The sequence below is a fragment of the Centroberyx gerrardi genome, chromosome 7 (genome assembly GCF_048128805.1).
Source record: "Centroberyx gerrardi isolate f3 chromosome 7, fCenGer3.hap1.cur.20231027, whole genome shotgun sequence".
Taxonomy (NCBI): Eukaryota; Metazoa; Chordata; class Actinopteri; order Beryciformes; family Berycidae; genus Centroberyx; species Centroberyx gerrardi.
This window is the reverse complement of record NC_136003.1, coordinates 18,775,727-18,794,276: the sequence shown is the minus strand read 5'-3', so window position 1 is coordinate 18,794,276 and position 18,550 is coordinate 18,775,727. Positions and strand designations below refer to the sequence as shown.

Below are 18,550 nucleotides of genomic sequence, written 5' to 3'. Positions count from 1 at the left end.
AAATTCCCCTTCACTTGTCAGAGTCCGAAAAACTTTAATTTAAACTGTTCTTTTTTTTGTTTTCCATTCAAGTATCCATTTTCCATCTTTTCAACATTCTATCAGAGAAACACGTTTGACTTGCAGAAAAACAGATTGGTCAAAATTTTGACTATTAAACCATAACATTAAACCGTGTTACCGTAACTCACACTTGTTTAAAAAACTTTTAACGTTTTCTTACAAAATAATTGTCCCTTATTCTTCAATAACAATCTATAAAATAATAGTTATATAGGCCTAATAAAATGCCTTTTTACCTCACTAAAGTCATTACGTTTGTGCTGAGCACCTTAAAGTGTTTCTTTGCTTTAAAAAGAAATGCCATTATTGAAAGAATTTCCCCGCTATTTTAGGATATATAATTGGTTTCCTCTTCGCCTATGTGTACAAACTAATATTTGTCTCCCATTGGGTGAGGTTATTGCATTATCAAAATACATCAATATATATAAAATATATCTATTTACAGGGTTGACAACAGCAACAGGGTTGATGAGACAGAAGCTGTTAAATAATCACCTTCATCATCAAGTAATTGATGCTAGAAAAAGTGCAAAAATATGCCAAATAACGTAATGAACGTCAAAAAGCATGACTCTATGCTAGATTTCATGTAAAGAGTTCAAACTGCTTAATAGACGGCTACCAATGTGAGCACTTTGCCGTGTATGAGGCAATGGTGTTTTGTATTTGGTTCTTCTTATTCAAAGCTATGGAAGAGTCATTAAAAATGTTGCATTCAGACATGTTCCCCAAAGATTACGTAAAGGTGCGCTGTGCAAAACAAATCTGTGTAGCATTGAGACACAGAAACTAATAGCCTTTCAGAATCTGAACATGACAGTTGAGTTAACTACAAACAGAACTCATGAACATACTGTATTTTAGTATTTTTATTTGAAAATGTCTAAAAATTCAGTACATGATAAAAAGTTGTGACAATTTTAAGCAAAACATTGGTAAATCTCAAAAGGAGCCCCGACTCAGACTGAAACACGACATAAATACTGAGCCATTGGCTTTAGGGGTCAACTTAGCTCAACAAAATATAAAAAAAACCTCAAGACACCTGCACAAAAAAACATGTCTATCCACTTCCTACATGCAGGCAGATGTTTTCGGCTACAAAGCGGACTGTATTTGTTTTATTTGTGGTGAGTCCATAATACACTGAACAGGTCCGGGAGAGCAGAACCTCCAGCTGATCTGGTGCGATTCCAGGAGGTCGACTGGCATCGGCAGCCAGGAAACCTCCTCTATCGAGAGGAGTTGGAGCTGGAACGGGAGCGGTGACGTCTGCGACCGGGAGACCTGGAGCGAGAGCGACGGCGCACTGGGGACCGTCTCCTTGGCGACCGAGACCTGCAAGGACACAAAGAAACACCAATGGCAGGGAGGATGTGCGCAGATTTAATCGTTTAAACCAAAGAACACAGACATTATATATATTGTGCAGCAGTGGTGTGAAAATGAAATACAGGGATGGATGCAGAATGAATTTAACTGCTAACAGGGAATAAAAACATTGGAGACCATCATTCAAAGTACGACATGTTATGGGTAAAGTATATTTTTGGACTATAATTCCCAAAACTGACCTTCTCCTCATGCGGGGTGGGCTACGACGCCACACAGGTGGAGGCGGGGGCATCCTGCGAGGGGGAGAGGGTCTACGAGGCGGGGGGCGGATTCTTTGAGCCAGCACAGCAGAGGCAGTGATCTCCTGTCCGTCAATCTGACCTGGCAATAACATGAATTCATATGGGAAAGAAAACGTTCAACATCAACACTCGTGCCCAGCGTAATCCTGTGAGACAGAGGTACTGATGGGAACATGCTCCCCTACCTCCGTCCATGTGTTTGAGGGCCTTCTGGGCCTCCTCAGGGGTCTCAAACTCCACGTAGGCAGAGCCCCTGGACAGGTGCTGGTGGAGCCTGTCCATCGGCATGTCAATCATTTTGATTTTCCCATAGGTGGCGAAGATCTCCTGGATGTGGTCCTGTGCATCAAAGACACATGCTCATCACAACTACGTCAGGGCATCAAAAAGTTCTCTTTCAACAATGGTAACAGCAGCATTTCAAATTTAAAATGATGGATATACTGCTGATGGGAGGCAAATTTTAAAGAATTTCCTTTATAATTTATTCATGTCGAGAAAGGTATTCTGCTATGAATGTTTCACCATTTCTCAGCTCACCTTGGTAACATTCCTGGTCAGTCGTCCTAAGTGAACTTTAGTTGGTTTGGGGCTTGTGCTCCTTTTCCTTCGCTCCTTATCATCTCCCCTCTTCTGTGTTTTGGACCTGCAGGATCACAAACAAAACCTTTTCCCACTGCATCACAATTCAAACCGGAGGAAATTAAATACATGGTACCTAGACTACATGGTACAAATATAGTGCATTTGCATTAGTTGCAGTGACTGACGTTGAGCGGGAGCGCCGGCGGTTGTCATGGCGTCTGCGGCTCGGGCTGGGAGAGCCAGAGGAGCTGGAAGAGGAGGAGGAGCGAGAGCTGGAAGAACCTGAGCGGCTGGAACCAGACGAACTGGATCCGCTGGAGGAACCCGAGCTGGAACCAGAGCTGCTGCTTGAGGTAGAGCTAGATCTGGACCTGGTCATGGTTACAAACAATGGAAAACTGTCTTGGTTAGTCATAATGATTAATCGAAACACTTCTCTTACCACTTAAATGGACACAAATGATCTCATAAAAAGGCGACTTAGAAAATCATCTCAAACCTGCTGCTGCTGCTGCCAGTAGAAGCACTGCGGCGTTTCCTTCCTTTGTCCCTTCCTCTCTCCTTGTCTCCTCCTTCTTTGGTACCAGTCTTTTCCTTGCCTCTGTCTTTTGTTTTTTCCTCCTCCCTTCGCTTAGTGGGGGATGGTGCCCTAAAGTATGAGGCAAGCTGCTGTTATTCGGACATCATATAAGTTGTGATTGGGCACAAAGGCGTGTAATCTTTATTTCGTCAACACATAACCTGATCTGGTAAAGTGTTTGTGACAAAAATGGTATGAAGGACTTGCAGCCAGAAGGGAGTAACTTAAGTGACATTTGGAGAAACTGAGTTATTTAAAATATCGAACTTGTTGCTTAGATCTCACAGGAGTCAGAAAGACACAACAAGGGATGTTCAGCAAAACTGAATTAAAAGATTTCAAAATTACATGAATTCAACTTTTAACTTTTTTCCCCCGGTACTGAAATGTAAATGTGTTGGATATATGTGCCGTATTTCATCTAACCTAATCACAATAAATCACAAAATTAATTTATATGTTGAATATCTGGCAACCCGACTCCAGCCCGCAATTCACAATATGCATAATGCCAAGCTAACCTGGCCTCAACGAAGGCTACTGCCTTGAAATTAAATGACACATATTTGCAAACTGCTGTTAAAATACAAATTAATTATTTGTCGCTACGCGTGGGCCAGATATTTTTAGAGTTGCTAACGTTATTGCTCCCCACTCTACTGCCGACAACAGGCACCAGCCGCCATTGATTTCCATTCATTGATTAGACAACACAACTATTTTACAGGCCGAAAGAGAGCTAATGTATATCGATTACTGATTACAACATATAACGTAGTTCTTTCGTCAGTAAACAGCATATATAATTAAAATAATCTTGATATACAGTGCACAAAACTTACATTTCTTCCAATTCAATGTAATTTCGCTTCCACCACTCGCAGCAGCCCGGAGGGATGTCGCTGAGTGATGACGCGCAGAAGGAAATTGCGTTTACAGCTGAGCGCCACTTACAACTCATTTGTTTATATATGTTGGTTTTCGTTGAAAATATGTGAGCTTACCCGGTTATATTGTATGCAATTACGAAAACCTAGATGGCACATGGGATGATTTAAAGGGACAGGAAAACATCCAAACCTTGTTGCCTCTTCTCGACAAGGCTTCGCAAGGTAAGTACTATAAAGTGAAAGTGCGACTACCTGACGTTACTGCTAGCTGTTATCGTTAGCTAGCTAAGCTAACCTTAACTAGTTACAATTATTTAGCTAGATGACCACATTTACTGATATTAGGCCACATTAGAGTTTGGCTACAGCAGCAACACAAACAGCATCACTCGATCCACATTATTTGGATCAAATTCTCAGTATTAGTCATTCGTCAGGTGTTACAGTTCCTTCTAAAATGGCTCTATTTATAGGGAACAACAGGTCAGCCATCCTGACGCGGTTCCTCCGGAGTGAGAGACCATGGGCAGGCTGGATGATGCCGCCAAGCGCAAAGTGGTGGAGCTGCGGAAGGCTGGTCTTAGTTTCCGTAAGATCAAGGCTGTGCTGGAGCTGGAGAACATCAAGGTGTCTGCCCAAGCCATCTACCTGTTCTTGAGGGAGTTCCAGGGGAGACCGCCAGGCAGGGTCAGACCCGAGGAGGCTGGAAGCAGCACATCCCCAACACAGGTGCAAGCTAGAGCTGGGGGAAGCCTTGCAGCAAGACGAGATGGCTGGAGTAACATTCATCTCCAAAACCTGCTGCGGGAGGCGTCTCACCATGCTGGCTTCGCTGCAGCAGCGGAATTTGCCAAGCAGACAGCCGCACATCCAGAGACTAGTGCAAAGCCACCTGGGTCTAGAGAGATCAGTGGAGGTAGCAGGGCAGAGCAGCAACATGAGGGAAATAAGGAAGAGAATGACATCCAGATTGTTAGCGTCACCTCTCTTGCCCAGAACAGCCAACAAAGGGCCCTGCAGTCCTCTGCAACAGGGGTAGGAGTTGGGTCAACCACAGTGACAGCATCAGGAGCGTTCATGAGGAGGAGAGTCACACCTTCTCCAGCTACCAATCCAATCTTGGCAGCTCGCAGGAGGCTTTTGGATAAAGCTCTGTCCCACAGAGCAAAGGTAGCTGCCTACATATTCTTTCTCCCATGTGTTACACACCAAAATATTAGGTTTGTAATTATGGCATATCACAACAAGGAAAAGCTGTTCATTATGTCAAATATGTATTGCAAGCATGACATTATCTTTCTTTACTTTGCTTTCTTTTTAACCAGTCATTCCATCAGATGGCGTCATTGTTGAGGAGAGATCACTCTAGCGTCCAAGGTGCTGATTTGAGAAGTGCAGAGCCACAACAGCCTGAAACTTACGATCTGACCACTGAAAAGGTGAGAAGAGAAGATAACAAACCTCAAATATCATAAAACTTATAGCACCAGGCCTTTATTAGTGACAAGCAATGATTTCTTTTCCACGGTACCCATACAGAACATACTGGTCATCATCATACTGTCTTTGCAAAAAAAGCATTAAGATATGATAAGATAAGATAGCACTTTATTGATCCCCTTGGGGAAATTCAGGTGCCACAGCAGCAACTGATGGACAATACCAAAGAAGTAAAGTATGTCAAGTACAGGTAATAGAGAAATAAAGGAAATAGCTATTAACATAGAATAAAGGTAGTGAACATAATATACAACAATAGAGACAATAGAGATAGTGCAAATAAATGCAAATAATACATGCAATTCAGATCTAAACATAATAAAAACTACCAAAGCTACACAAATAAATAAAAGAATACTCTGTCATGTATTGACCAACAAACTGAAGTACTGCTTTATAGCGACCCAAGCAGTAGACTAGGGTTATGTTAACATAATGAATTTCTCATACAAACAACACTCCCCGGCTGGTGTTAGAGATCCAGAAACTATTTGAGTCCCAGTTTTTATTCATAGTTTTATGGTTATAAGGTTGCTAGTTATGCTTTTCCACCAATTTCTTCTTAATTTCTATGCTGTGCAGACAATTTTGGAGGGACAGCCAGGAGGAGTGAGTGCCCCCAGACGTTACCTCACTCAGAGACCAGGTTTGTCGATCCGCTCCCTTCATCCCCCTCCTCGGGTTGGCATCCGTCTTCCTAACCGGGCACCAGCACCTCTAACATCCTCGGCTCCTGGGGGTGCCGTCATCCGCCTCCAGACCCCTGGGGTCCAGGGCACTACTCGGAGAGAGGGGAACCCCAGCCCCCAGCAGGCAGTCCAGGACACAGGAGGGAGAGGTGGGCTGCAGGATCAGATTCAGACCCTAGGCTCTGAGGTGCGCAGCCTGGGCTTGGCAGTGAAGATGCTGGTGGAGCAGCAGTGCCGTCTGGAGAGAGAGCAGGTGCAGCAGACACACGTTCAGAGGCAGATCCTCAGTACTCTACAGAGCCTAGCCTCCAGACTGGGCCCTTGTAGCAGTCTTCAACAGCAGCACAACAAAACCCCATCTCCTTCATCTTTGCCGACTGCATCTACCACCTTCAGCCAAGACACCTTCAACTACAGTCAAGGCACATACACTCAGTGCAGCCAAACCCAGCCCAGCTACAACGCTATAGAGGGTCTGGAGCCTGTAGAGGCCTTCAAACTGCCAGGACTAAGCCCTACAAGCATGAATGGGTTCCCACCATGTGGCAACGCTGAGAGCCTCCCACTTACTCACACTCCCCCTCAAACACAGCCTTATGCAACAGCATACACACAGCAACACAGTCAAACACTCATGCCATCCTACACACAGTCCTATGTCCCTACATATACCCAGTCACATTCTCAGCCATTCAGAGGGTCAGAGAGTAAAGCTCCTGATTTCCCTAGCAGCTGTTCAGCAGGGACTCTCCAGGACTGCAGTGTCGCCACCCAGCCAGTGATGAACTCTAGCCACTCTCCACAGGATCATCAGGTCAATATTATCAAAGTGGAAGGACCTTAGGGTGCTTCAAATTCCACACATGCCTTGGTGTCTAAGCCGTCTTGGGACCAAAAGGGCTTTGATGTGCTTTTGTAATGACTCACTTTGGTATAGTTGTTTGAGACATGCTTTCTTTTTACAATTAGCATATATTGTAGCATTTTTTTTTACATTAAATAATTGATTTACAAAATTAATGTTTAACTGAACACAAACAGCAATAGATTAAAATGAGTAAAAATGCCATAGTAACAATGTTTGATTGTGATTTATCCTAACCATACACAGTGATAAAGTTTCCTCAAATAGAGAAAATGGTAAATGAATAATGTGCAGAACACACTTTTTTGTTTTCTATTTATTTTGTATCACTAGGATTGGCTTTACAACCTGCTAGGTTTCATACCTCTATATCTAACTGAATCCACTTGAATAAACTGATGTTTATTGAAAGCAATTTCCTATCTTTTTAATATGAAGATTCAATTTTGATAAGGATTTGAGTCTGAGAGGCTAACTTTGAGAAGTTAGCTACAGTAACACAGACAAAATGCATTTTGTCTATGTGCAATAACATTATACTTGACCAAGATTTTTTTCAGTATTAGTGATATAAAGTTGCCTACACCGCTATAAGTTGAAGATCAGTTTATTGTATAAGTGAAAGTGGATGATGGGGTGAAGGGTTGAGGCTGAAGCCCTCTATAGGTCTAATTCCTCCTGTTGCCCCAGTTGGAGGAATGAAATGTAAGAGCTGCAGGAGGGAGCTGAGGAAGAGGAAGAGCTTCATCCTGACCAGACTCTTCCTGACACATCCTGTGACCTGTGAGAAGAAAGCAAAAGCAATAGCATGAGTCTGTTCATTGCAATTCTCAGCGCAGTGGTAACATGCTGCACACAGAACGAGTACATGCACCTGCACATTCAGGCATGAAGGAATCCCTTTCAGCTCTGTTCATCCAGGGTGTAGGTGGAGTTAAAGCTGAGTGGGGTCTATTTGAGGAATAGTAGAGTTCAAATTTTTGCCTCAGTTTTTCCAGTGAGAATGATTGAGTGGTCTCTCATTAAGAATAAGCAACATGGTTTAAGACCTATAGCAACACTTCATCATAAAGTTGCCGAAATAGAAAATATTGAGTAATAATTCATTCATCCATGGCTACAGCCTGTTTGCCTATATAAAAAACAGCAGACCATGAGTTTTACTCTCCAGATATATGAAAAATATTGCCATGAATGTGAATAGGCTACACAGTGCAATTAAGAATATAGCCCATGTTTATTTTTCATCAAAACTAATTCATATAAACTTTTATGAAAAGATTATGTATTTATTGGGCAATAATTTGATACACGGTTAGGACCGGCAGATTATAGTTTTACCTCATCCCAGATAAAAATATGATTTTAGTCCTATTGCGAGGTAAAACATTTCATATTTAGTTCATGTACTGTATGTGTGCTACTATACAATCAGCCTAGCTTAAGCCCAATCCTTCCTATCAAGAAAACCAATATAGCGAGTACAAAAACAACAACAATAAAAACAACAATAATAATAATAATAATAATAATAATAATAATAATAATGAAGAATAGTGATACAAATAGTTATACTGTCATCTACTGGTGTAGTAGCCTAGTAGTAGCAAGTGCCATAGTTAAACCAGAACTTTTATTTTGAAAATGTCAAGTTGGAAACCACATAAATACTCATTACTGTTGGGTCAGAATCAGGAAAACATCGTGTCTACGTACAAATCATGTTTTACGAGTGGGGATACAAACAGCCAAAAGTCTGAAAGTAAAAAAAAAAAAAATCTTAATACGTATAAATGGAGATGCAAAATGAGAATTGAAGGCGTAAACAGTCATTCATAGTCATAACTTAAAGATCACATTTGTGAAACATGGGTTACAATCCTGCTACTCTACAATTTGTTTTTGGGGAAATATACATCCATATATTTTCAATTACCAGTATGTATAGCTAAAATCAGGGTCACACAGGTATTCTAATAATTAAATCGATCTGCAGTAGAATGGATTGGCCAGAACAAGAGCCTCTGGCCTGTGTAAGGTAATTTATAGAATTTGTGGAATTTGTCAGTGTACTCCCCTCAAACTACAACAACCATTTAGAGGCTACTCTCAATCTCCCTACCACTGACATGGTAAAAGTCTTGGAGAGGCAGATCATAAAACACATGCCTGCTCTGTGGACCCTTTTTAAGTAGGGACACTGATGGAAATCAGACGAAAGCAGCCCTGGTTCAAATCCTTTCCCTCAGACATGACTGACAGCACAAAGTTGGTGGAGTGAAGGGTTGAGGGTGAAGCCCACAGCTGGTGTCAGATCCAGTTCATCCTCTGTAACTCCAGGTGGAGGAGTGAAACGAAAGCGCTGGAGGAGAGAGGTGAAGAAGAGGAAGAGCTCCATCTTGGCCAGACTCTCTCCGAGACAAGCCCTGCGACCTGATAGAGAACAAGGAATAGTTTCAGGTCATCTGCAAATGTTATTTAAATTGACATTGAAAAGAAGTGATACTTGAACTCGCTAACCTGCAGAAAAAGGCATGAAGGCATCTCTCTTGACAAACTTCCCATCCTTGTCCAGGAAATGGGCAGGATTAAAGGTGTGGGGGCTCTCCCATTCAGTCTCATCCCAAAGAACAGATGCCAACAGAGGAAACACTGTGGTCCCCTTCAGAAAGGCAATTGATTAATACTAACAAAGTTTTAAAGAGGGTAGAGAATGGTACTCCACAATATTGTCTCGAAACACAGCTTTCTGGGGTCCTTCAATGGAGCGTTGTTGTTCAGTTATGTAATTTTGCATGAGCATGACGATGGCTGTCTTGATCAGTCAGATTTTTACCTTGCCGATGAAATAGCCCTGGAAGGTGACATCTTGGCTGGTGATGTGAGGAATGGAAATAGGGAGGATACTCGCCAGTCTCTGAGTCTCATGGATGACGGCATTAGTGTAGGGCAGGTTCTTCCTGTCCTCTGCCCGGACCTGACGACTTCCTATCACCCTGCTCAGCTCTTTCTGAACCTGGTCTGGAAAAGAGAAGATGACAGAGGACAAAGTTACTTATAAACAAAGAACAGGACAGTGGACAGACCACTGAATTGGCTACAACCCTCTTTCCGGGCTGCCCAGGTAAAGCCTATGTATGGCAAACAGTGGCATTTATTGCCTCTTACCTTGTATATGAGGATATTTGGCCATGAGCAATAGACCCCATCTGAGTGTAGTTCCTGTAGTATCAGTACCAGCCGCAAAGAGGTTGCCAACAGTTGACAAAAGGTTCTCATTGTTGTAGTAGGTATTCATATTCCCTGATTCCTTAACAGGAAAATAGATGCATATTTGTATATGTAGTTTGAGAGCCGTTCTTTAGAAATGATTCACTTGTCCAGCTAGTTATTGTTTTCACAGAAACGCAGTGGTATTGCTTCTGGAATTCATGTTACTGTAAGCAAGAATTACAGTTGAATAATATATAATATGGTGATATAGTTTTTAATACCTCTAGACTCTGCTTGCGGGCCAGAAAAGAGTCCACAAATCCTCTGCATATTTGAGTATTCAGAGTCTCCTGTAAAGGTCTGATCAGCTTTGTCATCTGTTCTCTATTGGCAGCAACGTTCTTCTTGAGATGCATTCTGTTGCCTATCCATTTGCACAACCATGGCAAATTGTTGTATAGCTGTTGAAAAAACAAATAAGAATACTAAAAATGTTATCAAAATGGTCTACAAATGTAACAACTTTCTGTAGTGTTTAGTGTATTTTTTATCTTGACACTATGGCCCTATCGTCGTGAAGCAAGATGCAGGCATTGGCGCAAGCTCACTTGGGCATGGCCAACAGATTTTTGGTAATACCGTGACCAGAGGCGCTGGAGCAGTGGAGGCACACCAGCGGCGCAGTTGAGATAGGGGTTGGATTAGGAAGAATACATTATCAGTAGGTGGGAAGGGGCTGGCGTCAATCAGAGCCAATCAAATCAGCTCCTCTCATTCCCTTTAAAAGCAGTTCACTCCCTGCCATGGCACACTGCAGTTTCTTAATGGAGAGGAGAGTCCAGACTGACTTCTCCCAAGAGGAAACCGATGTTCATGTCTGGGAAGTGCAGCATCGCAAGGCGCAAATATACCGCACCCCAAATATGTCACAAAGGGCAGAGGATGTCCCCAATTAGTAATATTTTACGAGCTCATTGCACAAAATAACCATAATATATCAGCAGGGGTGCCAATCACTCCACTCTTACCTCAATGGTTCCAGAGCAGTCCGGTCCATACTCTCTGTTTTGGTGGAAATGCTCCACAGCCCCAGGCATTTCAATATACGCCCAAGCTCTGCCCCCCGAACTAGCCCCTTTGTATTCTGAACTTCTTTCATTTCAATTTGGAAGAATGTATACAGTGACCAAACAATCAGCTTTGCAAGACACCTCTGCAACAAAGCTTAAAAAGCCTCATTCTAAAGCCAAAAACACCAATGACAAAACCCAAATGAACATTGCTGCAGCATTTCAAAGTTGGAGGTAGCTTAGGACTCTGAAAAACTTTAAGACCGGAAAAACAGAAAACAGAGTCAGAGTCAAACAAAGTCATTTTTCGTTTTCCTGGTCAGAAACGGCAGATACAGCATTTATAAAAGACTTGATTTTCCCTTTTTCGTTTGTAAAACAGAAAGTAAAATAGTAAAACAAAATTTTTTTGGGACTGTAGCCGCTGCTGTGCGTCTTTCACCAGGAGAGCAGAAAGCAGAGAGAGAGAGAGAGCGATGGCGCTGTTCAACTCAGTAATAATAATAGTAGCCTAAACTCTATTTCTGATGGATAGATTTCTTGGATAAAATCCTGAGAAAATATTTTCTCCTAAATTAATTCCCACTTCATCTAAATGAAGGCAGGTTGACTGATCACTCAAAAAAACAAACCAGAAACAAAGCATAGTCCTATTGATTGTCTGATCAAGAACAGACCAAGTAGTACCTGTACTGAGGGAGAGCCTGTAAGTCGAATGTTCTCACTGGCTCTGTCTACCATGGTTGTGAACTCTGGATCATCATATTCAAATCTGCTGCCATAGACAATGGAGCAGATGATACTGGAGACAGCATAATTTACTGGCTGGGCATTATTAAAGGCTTTACCTGAAACAAGAAAACAGGCCAGAAATTAAATATGTATAATAACAAAGAGTATGGAATACAATATAAGGACACAATACAATGCAATACAAGCAAGTTACCTTGATGCTTTTCAAACACTTTGATCAGGTGCTGACTCTCTTCTATGATTTTCTCCTCAGCTGCTTTCTTGCCCATCCCAAAGTCTCTCAGGTTAGTCAGAGCAAAACGCCTCATCTCTTTCCATGATTCCCCATTGGCAAATACAATACCTAAAGTGAAGTGTAAGTATTGTGTCAAAGACTTAGGTCATTTGAAATCTTAACAAAATAAATTAATTCACTCTAAAATACGATCCACCATATAAGTGTTAACCAAGGACTTAAGTTTAAAAAAAACACCATCATTTATTTTAATTATGTGCTATCTATCATTTTGTAAGGATGGACATCCCTTTTGAACAGATATCTCGTTGTGGAAAGACACTATTCATGTCTATCATGTATTGATATACAGTATGTCAAATAATTGATTTGATATACCATGTACTTTAGATAAATAGGTTCAATATACTCAGATGTTTATCTAATCAATTGCTTGGCTATTTCACTCTCCACGAAGCAATACATTTCTGGCTGTTGGAGACCGCCGTGAACACAGACCAAACTGTCCTTGTGCACAGGAATAACATTATCTAAATAATTAGATAAGGTTAGATTAAATCTAAAATCTAAAATTAAATTCTTTAAGTGAAACAAAAAAAGAACCAAGAGAAAACAAACTGAGTTCTCTTTGCATTCATATTTGCCTGATTTATGAGGGTGCGTAATCTTAAAATGAAAATACTATAATTTTCCAGCGAAAATATATTCCACACTGCACCTACTGTACATACTAAGGCTTATAACAGCGGTTCTCAGCATGTGCCATTGAGGCAAAGAGGTTTTCATTCCAACCAAACACTATGTAAAGCAGCTGACTTCACTGATTATCGCACCCTCAACCAGAGAGGGATGAACTAATCAGTGAAATCTTCTGCTGTAGTGTTTGGTTGGTATAAAAACCTGCAGACTCTTGGGCCTCCATGTCACATGGTTGAGAGCCACTGGCTTAGAATCTACAAACTAGACAAGCAGCTTGCCAAATATCTAGCTGTAGCCATAGATAAGGTGCACTAACGTTTGTCAGTGTGATTTCTATTCTCGTAAATGTTCGTCACAAATTGCTTGCATGTTACATATAACTTGTGAAGGCCATTAAATCCGAAACCATGAATGTGCCAAAAAGCCCTATTTGAAAATCTATCTCACTATATAATCTTACTATTATGTTTTGATTTGTTAGTTTAAGACTATGCTGCTGATTGATCATTTACAAACATCCTAAATTGCTGATAGATATATCAGACTAATAATTTACATATTGCTATGAAGGGGTCATATAGTGAGTTGAGAAGGAAAATTTGCCTTGCTCCTTACCATGTGGACCACTGAGGTCATAGCCTATTGGCAGGATCTCTCTGTCTCCAAACTCCACAGCATGGTCGACCAGAGCCTGACTGACTGTCTTGTATCCTGCCAGGACCACCACTTTCTTGGGTCCAAAATAGACTGTGAACACTGGTCCATATTGCTTGGAAAGCTGAGACCAGGCGCACGAAGCAGTCAATGTTGTGATAATTACAAGTAAAAAAAACTGAAAGCTGGGAGATGATCATACTGTAACAATATACTGTATTTTGCACTGAATTTTATCAGAACTTTACTTTTAAATTCAAACAAAGGTAAACAAAGCTAAATACTTTGGGCTCTATGTTCATGAATCAATGCCGCATAGCGCAAAGTGCAGTGCATTTAGCGCATAGCGACTGATGTTTAGTTTGTGGCCAGTGGCACGCAGCACACCTGTGGCCCAGTTGGAAATGGGATGGGATAAGGAGGATTACATTATCAGTAGGTGTGATAGAAGGTGGCGTCGTCTTGACCAATCAAATAACCTCTTTTTCTTCTCTTCAGATGCAGTGGTTCGATGGTATTAGTGAGGAGCCAAACAGAAGTTGGGTCATTCAACCACTGCCACATCTGTATATAGTTAGAATGAATGAAAAATGTTGTATCTTATTTTTTCTTGCATGAGGAATTTATATCAAGTCAAATTGGGCAACATATCATCCACAGAAAGAATGAGTGAGCTTTTGAATAGGATGGGTTCATGCATGCATTGCTTGGTAAAGCCACGAAATACCACAGAACTGCGGCATGCAATTTTGACCTGGTCTGAGCAGGCAGGCGGCACGAGTGCAACTCCCGGTATCCTTGACACCAAAATTGCACTGCACTGTTTAATCATTACACCCCTACTGTGCCTCTCCTACCACTTAGGCACAGTCAAGTTCACGATGGGTCACCAAAATACCAAACGGGCACAGGCGAGAGCAAAACCTGTCTGTGCATGACAGAAATGCCACTTCATTGGCTCAAAGCCCCACCATGCACCATGTGCTGTCAGGAAAATAGAGCCCATAGCAATAGGAGCACTGCAAAAAATATTAAGGCACTTCAACTTAAAAACATAAGTTTCCTTGCTCCCTTAAAATTGCGAGTTGACTGAAACTACTGAATAGTTAAAGATCATTAGTTGTTCTAATGTAGTAAAACTAGCAAATTTGTAGTCATGCTGATAAGTGTTTACAAGTTGAATGCATTCATTGATGAACTGCATTCCAGTGTTACTTTTTCTTTCACTAGTGACAAGGTTTTAGTGCGAGTTGCTCATGTATCACATGATTATTACACTGGCATTAAGTATGCAGCTGCAATACACGTGCTTGAAGTGGATACCACTTGCCATGTGTAATAGAGAACATCTGCTTCACCTTATTGAATTTCCAAAATCTGTCGATACAAAATTTTATCATGTTTTTTTTTTGTTGTTGTTTTTTGTTGTTGTTTTTAAATCAGAAAATGGCCTATGATTGATGAATGCTTTCATGTTCTTTCAACTCATAATTTTAAGTCACAAGACGTGAACTCATGATTCATGAAGCTCATAACTGGCACTTACAAGTTGAAATTGACAAACACATCTATATACATTGTGTTAATGGTTAAAGCTCTCCACAGTACTGAGACTGTCCTTCTCAAAGTGATGCACGATCTGCTTTTAGCCTCTGATGCAGGGGAAATCCTTGATTTTAGTTCTTTTAGACCTCAGCGCTGCTTTCAATACCGTTGATCGCTATATTCTGCTTGATCATCTTAAACACTGGGTTGACATCTCTGGTATTGTTTTTAATTGGTTTTACTCCTACTTGCATGATAGGACTTTTAGTGTTGCCATTGGTGACTCAAGGTCTTCCTGTGCAAAGATGACCTGTGGCATATCATGCGCAAGCATAATATACGTTTCCATTGTTATGCAGATGACAGTTGTACCTCTCTTTTAACCCAAATAACATAAAGCAGTTAGATACACTCCATGACTGCCTTTTACACCTTCAAAACTGGATGTCATACAGTTTCTTGCAATTGAACGCAGACAAATCTGAGGTTATTTTTTTGGTCCTGATGCTGCCAGAGCACAAGTTATTAAGCATCTTGGTTCACTGTCCCTGAATGTCACCCCAAACTGCAGAAATCTTGGTGTCATCTTTGACAACAATCTCAGTTTAGATAACCATGTTAAGACAGTTGTGCAGTCCTGCTTTCTACAACTCAGGAGGCTTTCTAAAATTAGGTCATTTTTATACTTTAAGAATCTTGAAATCATTATTCATGCTTTTATCACCACTCGTCTTGACTACTGTAACTCCCTGTACACCTGTCTGAGCCAACAAAGCCTTGTTAGATTACAGCTACTCCAAAACGCTGCAGCCAGACTCCTCACACGGACCAAGAAGACAGAACACATCACTCCCACCCTAGTTTCCCTCCACTGGCTTCCCGTTCAGTTTAGGATTGATTTTAAGATTTTATAGATTACCTTTAAGGCACATGTTGGGCTAGCACCTGGTTATATTGTTGAGTTTTTAACCCCATATGAGCCCGAGTGCAGCCTCAGATCGGCAAGTAGCTTTTTTGGTCGTTCCAAAATCCAGGCTGAAAACCAAGGGTGACCGGGCGTTCTCCGTCAGGGCCCCTAGACTCTGGAATGACCTGCCTGAGGAGATCACTCTAGCCAGCTCCTTCTCCTCCTCCTTTAAATCTCTTTTAAAAACACACTTTTTTAGACTTGCTTGTATAATGTAATGGAATGTTCCATATTTATCATAATTTTGTTTTATATATTTTACTTCTCTTTTAAATCTCTCTTATATACACTTCTTTTTAGACCTGCTCTTGCTTAATTGTTTTTGTGTGAATGTATTTGTATTATGTATTTTACTTTGTCTTGTATCCTTCCTCTTACTATTATTACTTTATTTTACTGCTGTGAAGCACTTTGTAACTCTGTTTTGATCAAGTGCTATATAAATAAAGTTATTATTATTATTAAAGATTAATTGATTTCACTAAATTGCACTATGAGGTTTTACAGTGAGGTTGTCCAGGGCATCCTAGGACATAAAGGGTGTGTCAGGTGTGTGTCCAGAGTGTGTTAGAGCCGTCGTAGATTTTTCCTTCCCCTTAGTAGTAGTTAAATTCTTATACTGGTGACACTAATAAAGTTTGGTATAGCAGTTGATGACTCAACTTTAAAAGCTTGGTTAATGTTCAATCAAGTTCTGTTACATGGGGGTAGAGGCATCGACGGATCAGGGCTGACTTCTACTCTTCTGCTGCTATCTAATGACCTTTGACTTAAGTCTATTCCCTCACTGCAAAAGTGTTTCAGCTAAGCTTTAGCGCATATACAAGTATGCATATCAGTCATTAAAAGGAAACATGTTACTGTCAGTGTTTCAGTGTGTGGGATAACATGTTACTTGGAGTTACTTGCATTAGAGTACTCACTGTAAGAACAATTTCTACAGAAACTAATTTAGATTTTATAGAGATGTAGACAATTCCGTATTACTACTATTTTACACCTTGTATTTGGTTTGTGTAACCTATATTCACAAAATACTTCATGTGTACCTTACATTAACGCTCCTCAGTCATTGGTTTGTAGTTATAGCAGAGAAACCTCATCATGCTTGTTTCATTTAATGGAGAGAAGAAGCTGTTAGCTAGGGAGCAAAGTAGTTACTATGCCTTACTGTGCTTTATTTTGCACAATTAAATAAATAGTAAAACTAAGATCATGGAGTAAAGAACGCCTTTGTAGTCACACATCAGCTATATGCTTTTGTAGGGTTAACAGTTAAAAGCAGCTTGGAACATGTAGAAGAAACTGCAATTACACTCAAATTACTTTGTTGTGGTAACAAGTCATTTAACATTAATTTTTCAATTGTTGTAATCCGTGATTAGTTCATCTGTCATTGTTGTGTTGACTTTTTAAACCCATATTCTCATCTCCCAGCCTGTTAGTTTATTCATAAATGTATAAAAATCAAAGTGATCATTTTTGTATTACATTAATTAGTGTTCAAATAGCATTATTTATAGCATTTACTAAACCTTAGTAAACTGTTAAAAGACACAAATAACTATTTCATACTAGTGCACAATAAAATAATACTTAACTAATGGTAAATAATGATAAATTCAACATTTATTAAGGATGGTTAATATAAAGTGTTACCAAAGTTAGTTTCCTCAGCACTTTCTACTGCTTAAAATAAATACTGTGATGCACAATGTCTTTTAAACATCTCTTTTAAAGTACATGCCCTAATGCCCTAATTTGCATTAAATGTGATGGGGGAAGAAACTAGGATTACATCACTTGACTATGGAATATTTATTCTAATACAAAACATAACGCATTTAACCACAGATAATATATGCTATAGAATAATTGCATTAAAATCCTTGAACAGCCCTCATGTACCTTGCAGAGTGTGAGGTGGGGTCTCTTGAGATCCAGCTGCAACAGGTTACCAAGCAGGGGAAGAGGTTTGGGTCCTGGAGGCTCCTTCCCCTTTTCCTGGGAGCTGAAGCTGGAGGAGAAGAGGTAGAGGACCAGCAGGAACACAGCAGCCCCCAACAGGGAGACTGAACTGCAGGACTGGAGAAGAAGATCCAATATGCCCATGACTTAAACAAACTGTATACTTATGTTACCAGTGAACTGAGAAAATAAGAAACCTGCCTGTTCCCTTTAGCTCTGAGTAACCTTTTGGTAAAGACACCAGCTGCCAGCAGAGATTAAGGTATAGCCCAGGGGAATGGACTAAACCATGTAGAATTATGGACACTAGTAAATCATTAACAGAGTTCATTTCACACAACTTTAGGTGCACCCTCATTATCTTTAACCGCATACTCTAAAGATATTTGAACTTGATCTTTGAAATTTGAACTTTATACACAGGTTTGAGAGAGGTTTGAGGGTTAAGCTTTTTAGGGGACTAAAGGAAGAGTAGATCTTTGACATTTTTCTCCTGGCTGAGCTCTATCTGTGAAAAACAATCCTGTCTGCATTCTCTGTAACATTACTATAGATATCCATATAGTGCAGCTAATGATACACCAGAAAAGAAAAGTCTCAAAGCAGGAGTCAAGTAGACAGTTTGAATGCAAGT

General features: G+C 40.5%; 3 protein-coding genes across 3 annotated transcripts; 1 reads left to right on the top strand and 2 right to left on the bottom strand.

Moving 5' to 3' along the window:
• Nucleotides 1-920: 920 nt before the first annotated feature.
• On the bottom strand, nucleotides 921-3,737 carry rnps1 (RNA binding protein S1, serine-rich domain). The gene is made up of 7 exons (XM_078284482.1): nucleotides 3,711-3,737; nucleotides 2,788-2,937; nucleotides 2,474-2,659; nucleotides 2,244-2,349; nucleotides 1,889-2,042; nucleotides 1,641-1,782; nucleotides 921-1,404 (listed from the first exon to the last, which is right to left on the bottom strand). Coding segments are annotated over exons 1-7 (846 nt in total). The 5' UTR covers nucleotides 3,713-3,737; the 3' UTR covers nucleotides 921-1,298.
• A 70-nt stretch (nucleotides 3,738-3,807) lies between these two features.
• On the top strand, nucleotides 3,808-7,155 carry LOC139909339 (uncharacterized). Its single transcript, XM_071896369.1, has 4 exons — nucleotides 3,808-3,980; nucleotides 4,232-4,928; nucleotides 5,084-5,197; nucleotides 5,841-7,155. The coding sequence occupies exons 2-4, from the start codon at nucleotides 4,281-4,283 to the stop codon at nucleotides 6,789-6,791; spliced, it is 1,713 nt and encodes a 570-aa protein (XP_071752470.1). The 5' UTR covers nucleotides 3,808-3,980; nucleotides 4,232-4,280; the 3' UTR covers nucleotides 6,792-7,155.
• A 1,902-nt stretch (nucleotides 7,156-9,057) lies between these two features.
• LOC139909332 (cytochrome P450 2K1-like) lies at nucleotides 9,058-18,060 on the bottom strand. Its single transcript, XM_071896364.1, has 9 exons — nucleotides 17,857-18,060; nucleotides 13,398-13,560; nucleotides 12,042-12,191; nucleotides 11,783-11,943; nucleotides 10,307-10,486; nucleotides 9,981-10,122; nucleotides 9,649-9,833; nucleotides 9,333-9,474; nucleotides 9,058-9,245 (listed from the first exon to the last, which is right to left on the bottom strand). Exons 1-9 carry the CDS (start codon nucleotides 18,058-18,060, stop codon nucleotides 9,058-9,060), a joined length of 1,515 nt encoding a protein of 504 aa, XP_071752465.1.
• Between the last annotated feature and the right edge of the window lie 490 nt (nucleotides 18,061-18,550).